This window comes from Zosterops lateralis (genome assembly GCF_965231275.1).
Source record: "Zosterops lateralis genome assembly, chromosome: Z".
NCBI lineage: Eukaryota > Metazoa > Chordata > Aves > Passeriformes > Zosteropidae > Zosterops > Zosterops lateralis.
This window is the reverse complement of record NC_139800.1, coordinates 60401523-60416197: the sequence shown is the minus strand read 5'-3', so window position 1 is coordinate 60416197 and position 14675 is coordinate 60401523. Positions and strand designations below refer to the sequence as shown.

Below are 14675 nucleotides of genomic sequence, written 5' to 3'. Positions count from 1 at the left end.
CTCCGGGACATCACTCTGAGCTTTCTTGGTAGAGCCTGTATCTTTCAAGGATTAAACCTCCTTTCTTGTTGATTAGGCTTGAAAATGAGGATCAAACATCAAGGAACATCCTTCCTTAGGAAAACTTGGTGGTGTTGCCCATTTTGCAGCAGAAGCAACTCACGGGCCCAAGGCGCCGCCGAGAGCCAAATCGCGGGCGTAAAGGCACCACCCCTTCCGCTCTGAGTGGCAGTGCCTTAGCCAATAGCAGTGCGCCTAGGGATCGAAGGCGGGAGCTTATCGACCCGGGGCCAATCGGACATCGGTACTTGGTGGGGGCGTGGCTTGAGCGGCGTCGCCAAGGGCCGGAGCGCGGCGTCGCCGGGGCCGAGGCGCGGCGGGCGGGGGCGCGTTTGCCGGACGGGCTGCCCGGCGGCGGCACGATGAGCCTGGCCCTCAGGTCGGTACCAGCGCGGCGCTTTCCCGCTCGCCCCGCTCGGGGCCCGGAGCGCGGGCGGGAGTCCCTCAGGGCCGCGCCGCCCCCGGGCGGGAGGTGTCGGCGGAGGGCGGGGCGCGTCGGGCGGTGGCGGGGCCTGGTCGTCCCGGCCTCCAGCCGCTCACGGCTGATCCCCGGGCACGGCCCAGCGCGGAGCGGGCCCGTCTGCCCGCCGGGAGAGGGGAGAGTCCGGCGCGTCCGGCCTTGGGAGGTTCGCTTCTGTGTTGCCTGGTGTGCCTTCCGGACGCCTGTGAATAGGCATAAAGTTAAACTGCTTGGTTTTGTTTTGTTTATAAATTGTGGTTTAGTCACTGTTGCATAAAGGAGCCTGGCTTATGAATCCCTGGCAAATTCTTGTCTTCAAGTGTAATTAATACACTTACATGGCAACTGTGATCCTTAATTTTAAAGTCCAAAAACTTAATGCTTAGTATGGTTAAAGTAGTTGCAGAAGTGACACAGAACTGCTTGTGTTTGAGTATTGCTTTGTCTTTTGATAAATTGATTTTATGCTAAGCACTAAATGAACACTTAAGTACCTAGATTGCTCTTTCAGAAGAATTGGGTGTTAATCTGCTTTCAGATTTATAAATGGATTTCTTCATCGTACCTCACAAAATCTGGGCTCCATGGATCTGAACTACTCTCCCAGTCCTAATTAAGTAGCCAGCTCAGAGTTATTTTAGTCCTTCCAAGAGCTGTAGTAATCCAAAGCCTGTGTGAAATCATACTGTCTCAGCTGGTCTATTAAGGACATCTTACTCTGTGAGGGTGTTGTGGTTTGAAGCAGGGTCAGCTTCTGCAGCTTGCACTTTTCTTGTCTGTATTTGGGATTTTTGCTTCAGTGGTTGTTGAAAGCTGAGTCTAGATAAGTGTTTAATCTTAGGTTTTGATTAAAATTAGTAAATTGTTAACAAAGAAGGGCATAAAGTAGCTTATTAGAGGGGATTTGGAAAGTTAATCTTGCATAGTTTTATGTTCACTGATCAGTAGTAATTCTTCATGCATTCTACACTAGGTGATACAGCACATATTCTGCTTGTGGTGCAAAAGGACAAATGAACATAAAAAGCCTTTTCCTGAGAGTATAACATAGAGTGAATCATGTTAGGAATTACTTACAGAAGTCATCTAGTCCAGCCTCCTGACCACGGCAACTTCTACATAAAGCTGGCTGTGGATGCTGAGCACCTTTTATAGCTAGGTTCAGAAAATTTCTGATGATGGAGACCGTTCTAGCACATGCACTGGGAAAATGTTTCCCCTTAGATCCAGCTGCAGTTTTTTCCCTTAAATTTTGTAGTTATTGTTTCTTGTCCTTTTACTATGCTCCTCTGAAAATATATGCTAATTCCTAGACTAGCCAAAGAAAAGGGGGGGACTGTCTTTGAGCAAGATTTGCTGATTTGGGGGCTTGTTTCTTTTGTATGTATCAAAACAGAGCAAAAAATCTTCAACACAGTGTGTATGTGTGGGATCTAAAGGATTAAAGAAAAAAACCCTGCAAGTACCATTTGTGTCAGAGCTGCTGCAGGCAACAAAGCTGATTTGTAGCACCCAGTGCCAGCTTTAGTAGCCAGACTGTCTGGCCTAGTTCAGCCTCCACTCACCTTTCTGTCCCCAAATTTATTTTATTTATTTTTTTTTTTAGCTACAGTGTAGAAACCAACTATTTTCATGAGTTACATAGTTTGAAGTGCTAATCTAGTTTGTAATCTTAAAAAGCCTTTTTTAACTGGTAATTTTTCTACCCTCTTTTTTCTGTTGTTGGTGCTTATTAACAAAAATGCCTATGCTGATTTTATTTGGGGTGGGGGACTGGAGGTGTCATTTAGATTTCACAAGAGAATTGTCTATTTCAAATGTTATTTTGAATTGGGAATACAAGCTGGAAAAATATTGACTAAGTAAGGTAGTGATTTCTAAAATTAAGGTGAGTTTCTTATTGGTGGAAAAGGTTATCTCCAGTGGCATCTTCCCAGTAGAAATCTGTTATACTACTTTTCTTTTTCTTTATATAGGAATGAGCTCTCAGTAGACAAAACTAAGAAGAAGAAAAGGAGAGAACTGACTGAGGAACAGAAGCAAGAAATTAAAGATGCCTTTGAATTGTTTGATACAGACAAGGATAGAGCGATAAATTATCATGAATTAAAGGTAGAAGTTTTTCATTTAAGCGATTTTATGGCAGATAATATATATACCATATATATATATACACACATATATATGACTTCTTAAAGTGTTGGCTGTATCTTAAAAAACTTCTTTCAAGATGTCTTACTGGGTTAAAGGAGCAAGGGAAAAAAGGGAAATACTCCATTGGTGTAAGAATAAGCTTTTCTTCCCACTTGATCTACTTAATGCAGTAACAGAATTGCTAAAGTATTGTAAATAACCCTGGTATAATTGCCTACCAGATATAAGCTTGGACAGATGACCAAGTGGGCAAAACTCTTGAAAAAAACTGTTTGATTATTTTTAAAGACACTGTGTAACCTAAAGCCTGGCGTTAGTTTCAGATGTGTAGATAAAAGATGTAAGTCAAATTTGTAAAAATGTTGACTACAAGCCAGAGCTTACATATGATTTTCAAAAGAAAGCCTATGGTTTGTAGGCATAAGGTGTGCTTTTTGCTCTGTGTGCTCTGTGTGTGGAAGGCTCAGTAGTTGCCCTTCTCAAAGAGGGATGCTCCTAATGATATTATGAACTCCTATTGCAGATGGAGTTCAGGATGTCTTTCTGAGTAAGGCCTCCCACCTGAAAGGTTACAAAGTAGTAAATGAGGTTCACCAAACTCGCCTTAAATCTTTTATCCATTTTTATTCTAATTAAGGCATTGAGAACAAAAGGTAGCTTTGGAGAGGCCAGTGTTTCCATCACATATAGGGTGAGATTTTTTTTTTAAAGAATGCCTAATTTTAAAGAATGTGTGTATTGCCTCTACATTCTGGCTCTACCAAATAACTCAAAGAAGGAAAAAAGTCTTACTTTTACTTCATTTTTTGTTATGATGTATAGGTGGAACAATTCCCTTCTCTTTATTTCAGAATACAGGTATTTTATCTTTGTTGGAAGCCACTGTGACCAGGGTTGTGCTGCTGGGACTCTCTTGGTTATGGCTATGCTTTTTCTGGTTGTGGTATGCTTTAAATTCCCAGCTGTCATGATAACTTGAAAAGCTCTTTCTTAGCTGTCTAATTAAATATTATCACCTTGAAGCTAATACTGTGAAAGAGCAGAAGTACATTAAAAAAAACCCTATTTATCCCCTTCTCTACAAAATCAGCATATAGCATCAATTTTTGAATAACTACTTCAGTGGTTTTCCATGGGTGGTTAGCCTAAGTTCATCAATTTGGAGGAAGTAAGGGTAGTAGTGTGTGCTGAGAAACTGCCATCTAAGGTGAAATGGGAAACTAAATGTGGACTCATATGCTAAGGGAAAAGTAAAACATAGTTGGCTTCTGTGGCTGACTGGAAAAGCAGTTAAAAGTCTTGTAGGTCTTGTAAATCCATGAACATACACACTTGCCTGAATAATGAGGAAACATTTGCAGTATGATTTTCAGTTTTGTCTTAAAAAGATAAGACTTTGAAATGGTTTTGGAAATAAGGAATAAATTTGCTTGTCCTAAGATGCATTTGGTCCGGTCCATAAAATCCCTGAAAATGCAAAGGTTTTTTTTTCTCACTGAAACTAGATGTTCCATTTCATAATAGTAATTCTAAATGGTTTTAATATCCCAAGCTCTTTTCCTTTTATTTATTTTATTTATTATTGTTACTAAATGATTGATATACTCTTTTTTTTTTTAGGGTAAGAAAGTAATTACTGAAATCAAAAGGAAAATATGTTAAATCTGTATTTTGATCCTTATCTATGGTTGCACTTTCATTTTATTCCAAAAGGTGGCAATGAGAGCCTTGGGTTTTGATGTGAAAAAAGCTGATGTCCTGAAAATACTTAAAGATTATGATCGAGAATCAACAGGCAAGATCACCTTTGAAGATTTTAATGAAGTTGGTACGTGTTTGATTTTGTTCCTGCCTTGAGAGATATTTAACCTGTAATAGTGAGTACAATTTCAAAGTGTACTTTGTGGATTTCTTCAATTATTTATTAAGAAATAGGAGTGGGAGATTTCATTTAATATTTTGCTTAATATAGGTCAATAGTGAAGGGAGATAAATATTTGTTTTCTAAATTCTTAATTTGATGTGTAGAGATGAATGATAGCTACAGTATAAAAGGAGAGGTGGGGTGTACACAATCTCTTTCAAGCTTACATAGAGGAATAAATGCTAGTTTAAAGTGTAGATGTTCTTGTCTTGTTCATGAATCTCTGTAAGATTCTTCTTCCTGCTGTGAAAAAAGTATTTGGTGTTCAGTTTCATGGGAAGGAGTGCACACACAGGCAAGCAGACTACAGACTTCATATATAAAAAAGATTAGAGAAATTGTACTGTACTATTGTGGGTGAAGGACTTTCAACTGTTCATAAAGCCAGTACAATTAATTGTGTCTTTCATCCGAAATTTGTGTATTGTGTAATTTTATGTACTTTGAGTATGTAGTGATCTGCAGAATTTTTAAACTTGATGTTTCTTTGAAGATTTTAGGGGATTTTTGTCACACGTAATTTGTGCTTTTGCATACAATTTATGTTTACCAAAAAGTAATCTGTGTGGGGTTATATTTCTAGCTCATTATGTCCATTATAGTTCATAGTCCCAAACCTCCAGTACTTGGTCTTGGCTACAAATAGCAATCATCTCAATTTATCAAAAAAATTAATGATTGAAATGTGGAACATTTAATTGTTTTACAGGTTAGTACTGGACAAAATGTCTTGTTAATGACAGGTAATTTTTTTGTAGTTATATTCCAGGTTAGAGAATATTATTTTTGTTTCTTTTCTGATTTATAAAGCCTATGTGGAAGTATTTGAAAGCAAATTGGTGTATTGAATTGATAGTAATACTAGTCAAAAAATTACATCATTATGCTGTAATATTATATTAAACGAATATTCTGTAATTACCATGCAATGACTTTTTTAAATTCCTGACGTCCAGTCTTGTTCATTTTTCCCTTGTTCTGGCATGACTATCAACATTGACAGTCATTAAGTACTGCAAGTAGCCAGGAAAATTCTTGTAGAAAGCATGGTATATACTTGGAAGGGGATTGAACCTGTTAGAAAATTTGAGTTGAAGTAGTGTACAGCTATGGTGCCATATGACCTTGACACAGAATTTAATGTGATATCACTTCTAACAGAAAGACTGGGGAGTTAGATAAAATAGATTATTGAGACATTAACTGTGAAGAGCTGCTGAATATAGCTAAGCAATTCTTGAGCCATCAGTTTCTCTTAATTTAATGTTCAACCGTAATAATTAAAGATGCAATTATATTTTGTCTTCTATAATTCGGTATTTAGAAACATTTTATTATTTTTCGGTTGTCTTTTTGCCACAAAAGTTAGCATTTTTCAAATGATGTAATACTGTCATGCAGTACTGTTGTTTTAAAAGAAAATATTTAAATTTAGAGTAAATCTGCAGATATATAAACTTGATTGCTGTGTTTGGCTTATATGAGCATGAGAAATTCTTTCGAGTTTGCTAAGCCAGAGCAGACGTTCCATCTGCAGTTAGGAGCAGATGGTAAGTGGTTCTTTATGTGCAAGCAGTGTTGATGTGATTTTAATGGCTTGATAATACAAGACTAGCCCTGTAATACAAGACTAGCAGGTACAAAGATTTGGAGATACATTATGGTTGGTTGGTCTGAACTAATTACTAGAACAATATTTCATGAGGTAAGCTTGTATTTTCTGTTGTGGAAACTGACAAATGGTTGTCTTGAAAAGAAGTATAAACGCTGAAGAATTCTTTCAGAATAAACATCTTGTAATTCATAGCGGCATCCTTTTCACAACCCTTATGCTTAGTCTTTTTTTTGTTTTCAGGTTTGGGGAGAGGGATGTGGTTGGTTGGTTGGTTGGTTGGTTGGTTGGTTGGTTATGAGGGTTTTTTGTGTTAGTGTGGTTTAATATTTAAAAGAGAGGTTCTGTGTGGATGTTTTTCTTCACTTGCTGTTTCAGTGTTCTCCCCAGCTCAAAATTCTATCCTGATGAAAACATATAAAGTAAAAAAATTCACACCTTCATCTAGAAGAGCTGATGTGTTTTTTTCTGAAAATTTGGAATTTTGAAAGAGAGGCATCATGCATAGACTTGTAATTCCTATTGGAAAGTGTGTGGAAAGTGTGACTGTGTCTGAACTGCCATGCAGCTTTCCACTGCAACAGTCATGTCCCAAAGAGCAACTCAGCTTGGGAAAACAGGCAAGAAAGAGAGGTCAGATAACAACCAAACAAATATGCACATTGAATTCTATAGGAATGTAAGCACAGGTGAAATCAGGCAAGTGTTCTTCATATTATCTTAGTTTGCAAAGGTCATTCTGAGTTTACCTTTCAAAATTTTTTATTATTGTTATTAAGTATCCTTCTTACAGTGACAGATTGGATATTGGACAGAGACCCACAAGAAGAAATACTCAAGGCATTCAAATTGTTTGACGATGATGACTCTGGTAAAATAAGTCTGAGAAACCTGCGCCGGGTTGCTAGAGAATTGGGCGAAAATATGTCTGATGAAGAACTACGGGCTATGATTGAAGAATTTGACAAGGATGGAGATGGAGAAAGTACGTGTTAGCAAATAAAACACCATATTATCTTGTTCTTAATTTTGTTCCCTTTTTAGGTGTTGTGTTGTTGTGAAAACATCCTCTTTAATTTATTTCTAGAGTACTTTAATTTCAGCATATTTAGCTTACAAATACTGCAGACGGTTGTTTTTGACAGCTACTAACCGTGTTGATTCACCACCAACTCTTATTCAACCAAAGTCTATTAAAAAATGGGTAAAAGTGTAGTTGAAGGTAGAAGTAAGAGTTTCTGTGTACTTATATTGTATATTTATTTCCTTATAAATCAGTAAAAGTATTAAAGGGCTGCGAGAGTCTTTTGATCATTTACTCAATGTATCTTGAGTGGTGATATGTCATTGTTGTGATTTCAGCATTGGATATGGAGCATTAAGCTAATAAATCATGCTGGAAGTGGCCTGGGTCTGTGTAGGATCAGCTTGGATAGCTCTTTAACTACTCTTGAGCCTTGGAGTGCTGAAAAGCATAGTGTGAAAAATGGCTCTGCAGTTGACAAGGTCCATACAGAGTAGGCTGCAGAAGGAATTTACTAGACAGATAAAGAATGAATTAGCAAATCAAGTTTGATACAATGCTTGCTAAATCATTGTGAACACTGAAGGAATTTTTCATTATCTTCAAAACAACCATATTTTTACATCAGAAACCTCAATATCTTAATTTTGAGGATCGCTCACTTAAGACCTTGTACCTAAAGACTAAATCAGTCTACTGAACACCATTCTTATAGGGTGGTGACTCATAATGGAGATTTCGCTAGGAGGTCATCAGTTTTTCCTGTGACAATGATATTTATGCTTGTAAGCATTTCTGGACTCAAAATTCACACATATTAGTGGAAAAAAGTGTGTTGTCAGCCTTTCGACAGATAGCCTTCTATGCTATTTGACGTAGGTGTTACTTTTTGGAAATCATAGCTGTAGAGGTGAGTGAAAGTAGAATTCTTTGTGCAATTATATTTTGTCATGTTGATCTCCTGGAGCTGCCAAATGAGATGTCAGAATTCTGGATCAATGTTCTTTTGTCACATTGCTGTTTGTGTACTACAAAATGGAACATAGACCATTAGCTCCTTTCCAGGAGAGTTATTGAATCATAATTATTTTGTGTCAGTGCTACATTTCTTTAGATCATGTTTATCAGCTAAGACTAAGTGGCTCAGTTACCTTTTATTCAGTCATCCATTCATTATCTTTGTTAGAGTAGTCAAGCAGAAGATTGAATATGAAAGATTGACAGCATAATGTTTGTGTGTGCACTGTTTATCCTTAAAGTTCTGTGGTTTTTATTCTTCAAAGAAAATTGAGGCTGTTCCTAGCTTTTTAAGTTTAATTCTAAGACAGTGAATTATCCTGTGAATCCCCATTTAATTTGTCTTCAAACACCTGGGTCATGTGGCAAAATCTTGCTGTCATCTAATTCTCCTTTTCCTGCCCTCAAAAAAAATTTCGAAACTGTTAATTGTTAGCATTTTTTATTGATATGTCAAATACAGGAATAATACCACTTTTGGTTTAACACCTTTATTATGTCTGAGAAATTGTTTTGCTCACAGTGCAATAAGGTATCTTGTATGGTACTCAGGTTACATGAACCGTTCCCAGCAGAACTGCTAAGTTCTATTAGTAGGCTATAAGCAGATTTCTGTAAAAGAGAGTATATTTGATATATTTTTGTATCCCTTAAATATGTAAATGACCTTATTTTGGTATTCCTGTGTTTAATAATTAGTTCTGGTTTTGAGCACAATTAACTTTAGAAACATCATGGTCTCAGTTCATGCAGTTTTAATCATCTTGTGTGGATGCAACTGTAGGAAACACTATCCCGTCTTATGTCTTGGATTTTGGCACAGAATTAAGAGAAGTACCCAAACCCACCACTGAAAAAATGTGCACCTTTAACTCTCAAGATTCTAAGTCAATGTTATCTTTATATTAGCTGTCATTCTAGTTTGTTCCTTTATGATTACTTATGTCATGGAGTTGAGGGAAATCTGATGCCATGAAAAACGGTGCTTCTTGTTTCCATGGTGCTTAACTTGAGAATAGATCCTACATCTAAACAGGATTAACTGGGATTACTTGGGTTACTGGGAATTGTAACTACACTGCTTTGTGAAGGTTCTTTGAATGTTCCAAAATTCGTTTGTCATTGTAGTGTTGTATTTCCACTTTGCAGCATGGTTTCAAGGATGTTGTAAGCCAGAGAGTATTTTTGAGAGGATGTTTGAATTTATGCTGCTACTGTGTTGTTACTGTGATAAAGCTGTGGAAACCCTTTTAAAGTCATACAGCGACAGTATTTTTGTGTCTTAGAACTAGATGTAGCTATGTGATGGACTGGGGTTTCAGAGCAAAGGGGCCTAAGATAGACTAAACTTGTTTCCTGGTTTTTTTACATGCATCACAGCAAAACCTGTTTAGTGTTTTGATTTTTTTTTTCATTAACATAGTTGAATTTATTTAATTTTCTTCTAGCTGTGAATGTAGTTCTTTTTTTGCAGTGCTTTGTTTAGGAATAACTTGGGCATGGCTGGATGGGTAATTGTCAGGGCTTTGTATGTGCCTTGTCTTTTCCATACCACTGACTTACTCTAATCATATTGCACTGCAGTAATTAGTTGCTGAGTGAACATGTTCACTGGTTAACTCTTTTTCAGTGGCTATGTTTTAACATATGAGTTAGGTCAGTACCTCAGGTATAACTGCAGCAAAATAATTAATGACTGCTAATTAATGTATTATTATGACTTAATTTCTTCAATTGCATTTGTGTAAAATTCTGTTAATTATAAATGAAGAATGAAGAAAGTTCAGATAGGGAAATGCTCATCAAATGTCCATTTTAATTCTAGCTAATTTATGGAATAATTGCTAAATGATCTTAAAATTTGTTTTGTATTTGGCAATGTCTTGGTTTGAATGGACAAGTATCTGCCAAGGAAGATTGGAGTCTCCCTTGGAATGTAAGCCCCCCCTCCCCCTTTTCAAATTATTATAAATTTGCAATTAAAAGGCTGTCAGGCAAAGATTTTGGGAATAGGTATAGCAGTTCGTTAGTACGGATATTAAAAATACAAATGTTGTAGTACAACAGAATAAGCAAACAAACAAACAAGGAATCCCAGAAAACCCTGACAGAGTCAGAAATACAACCTGATGCCCTGTTGGTCAGGGTGTTGGAAACAGTCCAAAGTCAGCCCTCCTGGAGTGGCAGATGTGTCCTATTGGAAGCAGGGATGGTCCTGTGGAGCCAGGGGTCCTGAAGTGGGTCTGGTCTTCCTTTGGGAGTCCCATGGGAACACCAGAATGTCTGGTGACACTTGTGGCTCCTTTTTGTCTAGGTGGAAATGGTTTGGCTCCTCCTCCCTGAGTGGAGCATCTCACAATAGGATGATGAAATGTGTCATGCCATTGTTGAGCTTTAATGGCCCATTAACAGAAGATATTCCCATGGGGGTAGTGGAAGAGTGAACAGAGATAAGAGACACTACTCCATTTGTTTTTAACAGGGGCTTGGGAAGCAGTGGAAGACTGAGCAGAAATAAGAAACAATACCCCACGCGGTTTTTAACAGCTGGCTTGTTATCAGAGAAGGCAGTTACCCCCTCCCTTCTGGAGTTAAAACAGATAAAGAAAAAACCTCCCCAGCCGAGCTTTGGCCGTCTCTTTGTTTTGGTCAAGTACTATTTAAGTATCCAAAACTTAGTCTCTTTGGTAACCTGTGGGGAAAAATTCTTTAAAGTAAAAAAGAAGCAAACCTAACCCCCAACAGGCAAGTGTTACAGACTGGGGAGACAGAAATAGCATTGTTTGATCTGTGATTGTAGATTGTATGTAAATGTTTTGAATTACAATTTTAAGAATAAAACTGAATTAAATCATAACTAGCTGAGGTATTGTTGCTTGAGAAGTACTTTATACCATTCTTAACATTTTTATAGACCTTTAAAATAATTCTATTTTGCATAGCCATCTTGCATATGTTTCTCAGGGTGTTTTTTTTTTCTATAATGTTTCATATTTTTATGTTCATAATTAGAAATAATATAAGTGAGCTAGATTCTGCCTTCAGTATTCCACATAATAAAGCTTGCATTCTGATTTCTTGTTACATAAAAAACCTGTGCAAAATCCCTGTCCTAGAAGCAAACTTGTAAACACAGTGATGGATCAGATGCAACAAATACTAGCAGAGAAGCCTTTAAGTAAAGGACAGATGTGCATTATTTTATTTTGTGGTTTATTGTTGTTTGCTGTTTGTCTAATGATTTTCTTTTTTCTTCCCTTTTTTTCCTTTTTTTACAGTCAATCAAGAAGAATTTATTGCTATTATGACTGGAGATATTTAGCATTAGAAGAAAAGAACTTAAAACAAAAGGGAGGAGTTGTTGGCAGCTTCCATTATAATGTTTTATACTTTCATCCATTTTGGTAGCTGGAGTGCTGCAGAAAGTTATTTGTCACAGGACCAAAATAAAAACGGGTTATATGCACTGATAACTCAGTACTTTATATCATTAAATATTATTACTAGAATAATTGATGTAATATTTTAGAACAAGTAAGTAATGCTGCATTTCAGAATGTTTAAGTAATTGTTTGTAAAATAGCCTTGTCCCAGATTTCTAAATTGTATCATATTATAAGAACCTTTTGATGTTCTTGACTTTGTGTTAGCATTAGTTGTGGCCTTTGTTTTGATACATAAGGTTTGTAAAACTTCCATTTTAATAAAACCTTGTTTACTACTACTTGAAAGTGTTGTTATTGTAGTTCAGTCTGAGCTGAACTAGAAGGGACAGTGATTCAGAGAAAATTGTTCTTTCTTCTTTTTTTAAGCTTTTACATCTCTTTTTGATGAACTGCAACATTTAATGAGCAAGCTTATGCATCTTGAAAAATGCCATTTATTAACTCTGCTACCCTGTATGACAACAAATGATGCACAACTATGCGTGATGATAAACTGATTTCAGAACATGCTTAAATCACTCAGATGATAGCCAGCAATTCTCTCTCCAGTATCCACAATTCTGATAGTTGTGGAGACAATGACAGTGGCAAACTTACTGCAAGCTAAGTAGCATGCTTTAGAAGCTAATGGCAAAAGCACCCCACGTGAAATATAAAACATATTTTAAAAATCTGTTTAAAAACCTGCAACAAACCCCCACAACTCCTAACCAGTATTTTGCAATCTTAGAAGATTTGTCTGGGAGGTGAATGTTCAGGGGAAAAGATGCATCGTTTGGGACAGCCTATGGATGGCTCTTAAATATTTTCTAGGATCAGTATGATCAATATGAGAATTGTCCAGTTTAGTAGCTTCTGATTTTTCTTTTAATTTTTTTGTAAATTTTTTTCAGGGACACTTTTAGTTTCTGCAGACAATCAAAAGTGGTAACTGGAAAGGTCTGTTAGTAGTCTTCAAAAAATGTTTTCATCAAAAGTCCTACCTTTGAATACGCCAAGTGTTTGAACATGCTGCCATGGTCTTTATGGGGATGGTACCATCTCTGTAGGTGGCAGGTACTTATTTTTTGATAAGTGAGCACTTACTGTGTAATTCTTCCACTAGGATCTATTTTGTGTCTTCTGAATTGAGGCCTTATTTCTAGTTTTTGCAACGTACTTGGTAAGTCTTACTTTGTTCCTGAAGACATGGCAGCATTTGTTAGGGGCCAGGTAACAATAGTATAAAACTCCGTAAACACAGGCCAGTGACCTGGAGAGTGGTCTTTTGAGTCATTCAGACTGTGGGAGTGACACAGCAGGGAAAAAGAATCAGAATAATGATACTGTCTCAGTGTTTGGTTTTACTTTTTTTCTTCATTGTTCTGGAGATTTTTGCATTTCAAAACAATGCTTGTTTCTGTCTTGCTGACTGATGGTGTTGCAGTTTTGTGTGGGTTGGTGCAATTCCCTGTTGACTTTTCTTGATACTCACCACCTGACAATGCTTGTGACAGATCAGAGACCAGAGCTTGGTAAAGTCTGATCTCTGAGCTTGCAACTGTCAGCTCTGCCCCAGTACTGACACTACATTCAATTATTTGTGATTTGAGGATCTCACACCTATCCTGCATGAGAGGAATGGCAGCCCAAAGGGGACAGCATCAGGATCTGTGTTGAACTCTTTGTCTCTGGTCTCTCAATTTCCTAGTCGAGCTCATGGATGCAACTTCTGCACTGTGGCTGCATCTCAGGAAGATGTTTCTGTTGTGACTGGGATTGTTGGAGATTGTGTGGAGGTTAAGCAATGAAGCAGAGTGTGAAGAAATCCTTCAGTTGTTAAATCCCTGCCCTAAGAAAGTTTTGAGATATTAGAAAGTGAACTTCCTTAGCAGAAGTTTTTATCACAAATTACACAAGAACTGAGTATAAGAACAGTTGTGTAGTGGTGTGGTTTTGGTATTATCAGTTTTATGTATGTATTTGTTCCTTGTTTTATATTGTTTTTTATAAGTTGTAATGGTTTGTCATCCATGTCATCCATATCCAACCCTTCTTGGTTTTACCCCAACCCTAGTTATGTGTCAGTCAGAAGTTATACAGCCCCTGGGTCTTGTCTGTCACTTTGGGGTCTCTCCCAAAAGTCTGGAAAGTTCCAGTGAGGGCCTCGAGTGATGGACAAGGCTTTGGCTGTCTCCCCACCCGAGTTATTGATTTGTTGTAATACGTGTGTCATTTACCTGCAGAGCCATACCCACATGATCCCTGATTTGTCCTCAGTTAAACCCAGCCCTGAGTTCCTCCTCCCAATAAAAGATATTGCTTTTGGGGGTTTCCTGCCTTTTCCTCTTTCGGCCAAGGGGTCACTTCTGCTGAGGGGTGTCTGCTGAGGCAGACACCCTGAACTGAGGTTATCCCCACCGGGGGATTAATAAAACCAGTGGATAAACCCAGAACAGCCTCCCTCTTTCTTTCCTGTTGTCGCTTGACCCCTTTGGACAAACCAGAACCGAAGAGATCGGTGAGGCTTGTCCAGCTACCAAGGCATACCCCTTCCTGCTGTGGTGCCAGGGCTGGCTGCGACATAATTGCACCAAATCCATTTGCCCCATAGATTGCTTGTAGTTCCTCATAACCCCTCACAGCTGGAGGTTTTTTTGCAGACTCATATCTCATGGATGTGCTGCTCTGTTGAGACAACGTTAAGGAGAAAATGCCCTGGAATGAGCATTTCCTCTAAAGAGAAAAGGTTTCAATACCTTCCTTCTACCAATGAAGAATCATCAGAGAAACTGATACTGGGGGCAAAAGTGAAAAAAGTGAAAAAAACCCTGTTTATTAACAAAGAAAAAAAAGAAAAAAAGATGCCTGCAAGGCTCAGAAAAAGAAAGAAAAAAAATGAATAAATGAATAAATGCTAGATACTGAAATTGTGGAATATTACCCCCCGCCACAAACCCAGTAGCGCCTTCTCTGGGCTGTCAGGCGCTTTCCCCTTG

At 37.8% G+C, this 14675-nt stretch overlaps 1 protein-coding gene across 1 annotated transcript; it reads left to right on the top strand.

The window, feature by feature from the left end:
* Positions 1 to 365: 365 nt before the first annotated feature.
* On the top strand, positions 366 to 11994 carry CETN3 (centrin 3). Its single transcript, XM_083883964.1, has 5 exons — positions 366 to 439; positions 2497 to 2632; positions 4388 to 4502; positions 7004 to 7195; positions 11530 to 11994. Exons 1-5 carry the CDS (start codon positions 423 to 425, stop codon positions 11571 to 11573), a joined length of 504 nt encoding a protein of 167 aa, XP_083740090.1. The 5' UTR covers positions 366 to 422; the 3' UTR covers positions 11574 to 11994.
* The last annotated feature ends 2681 nt before the right edge of the window (positions 11995 to 14675 follow it).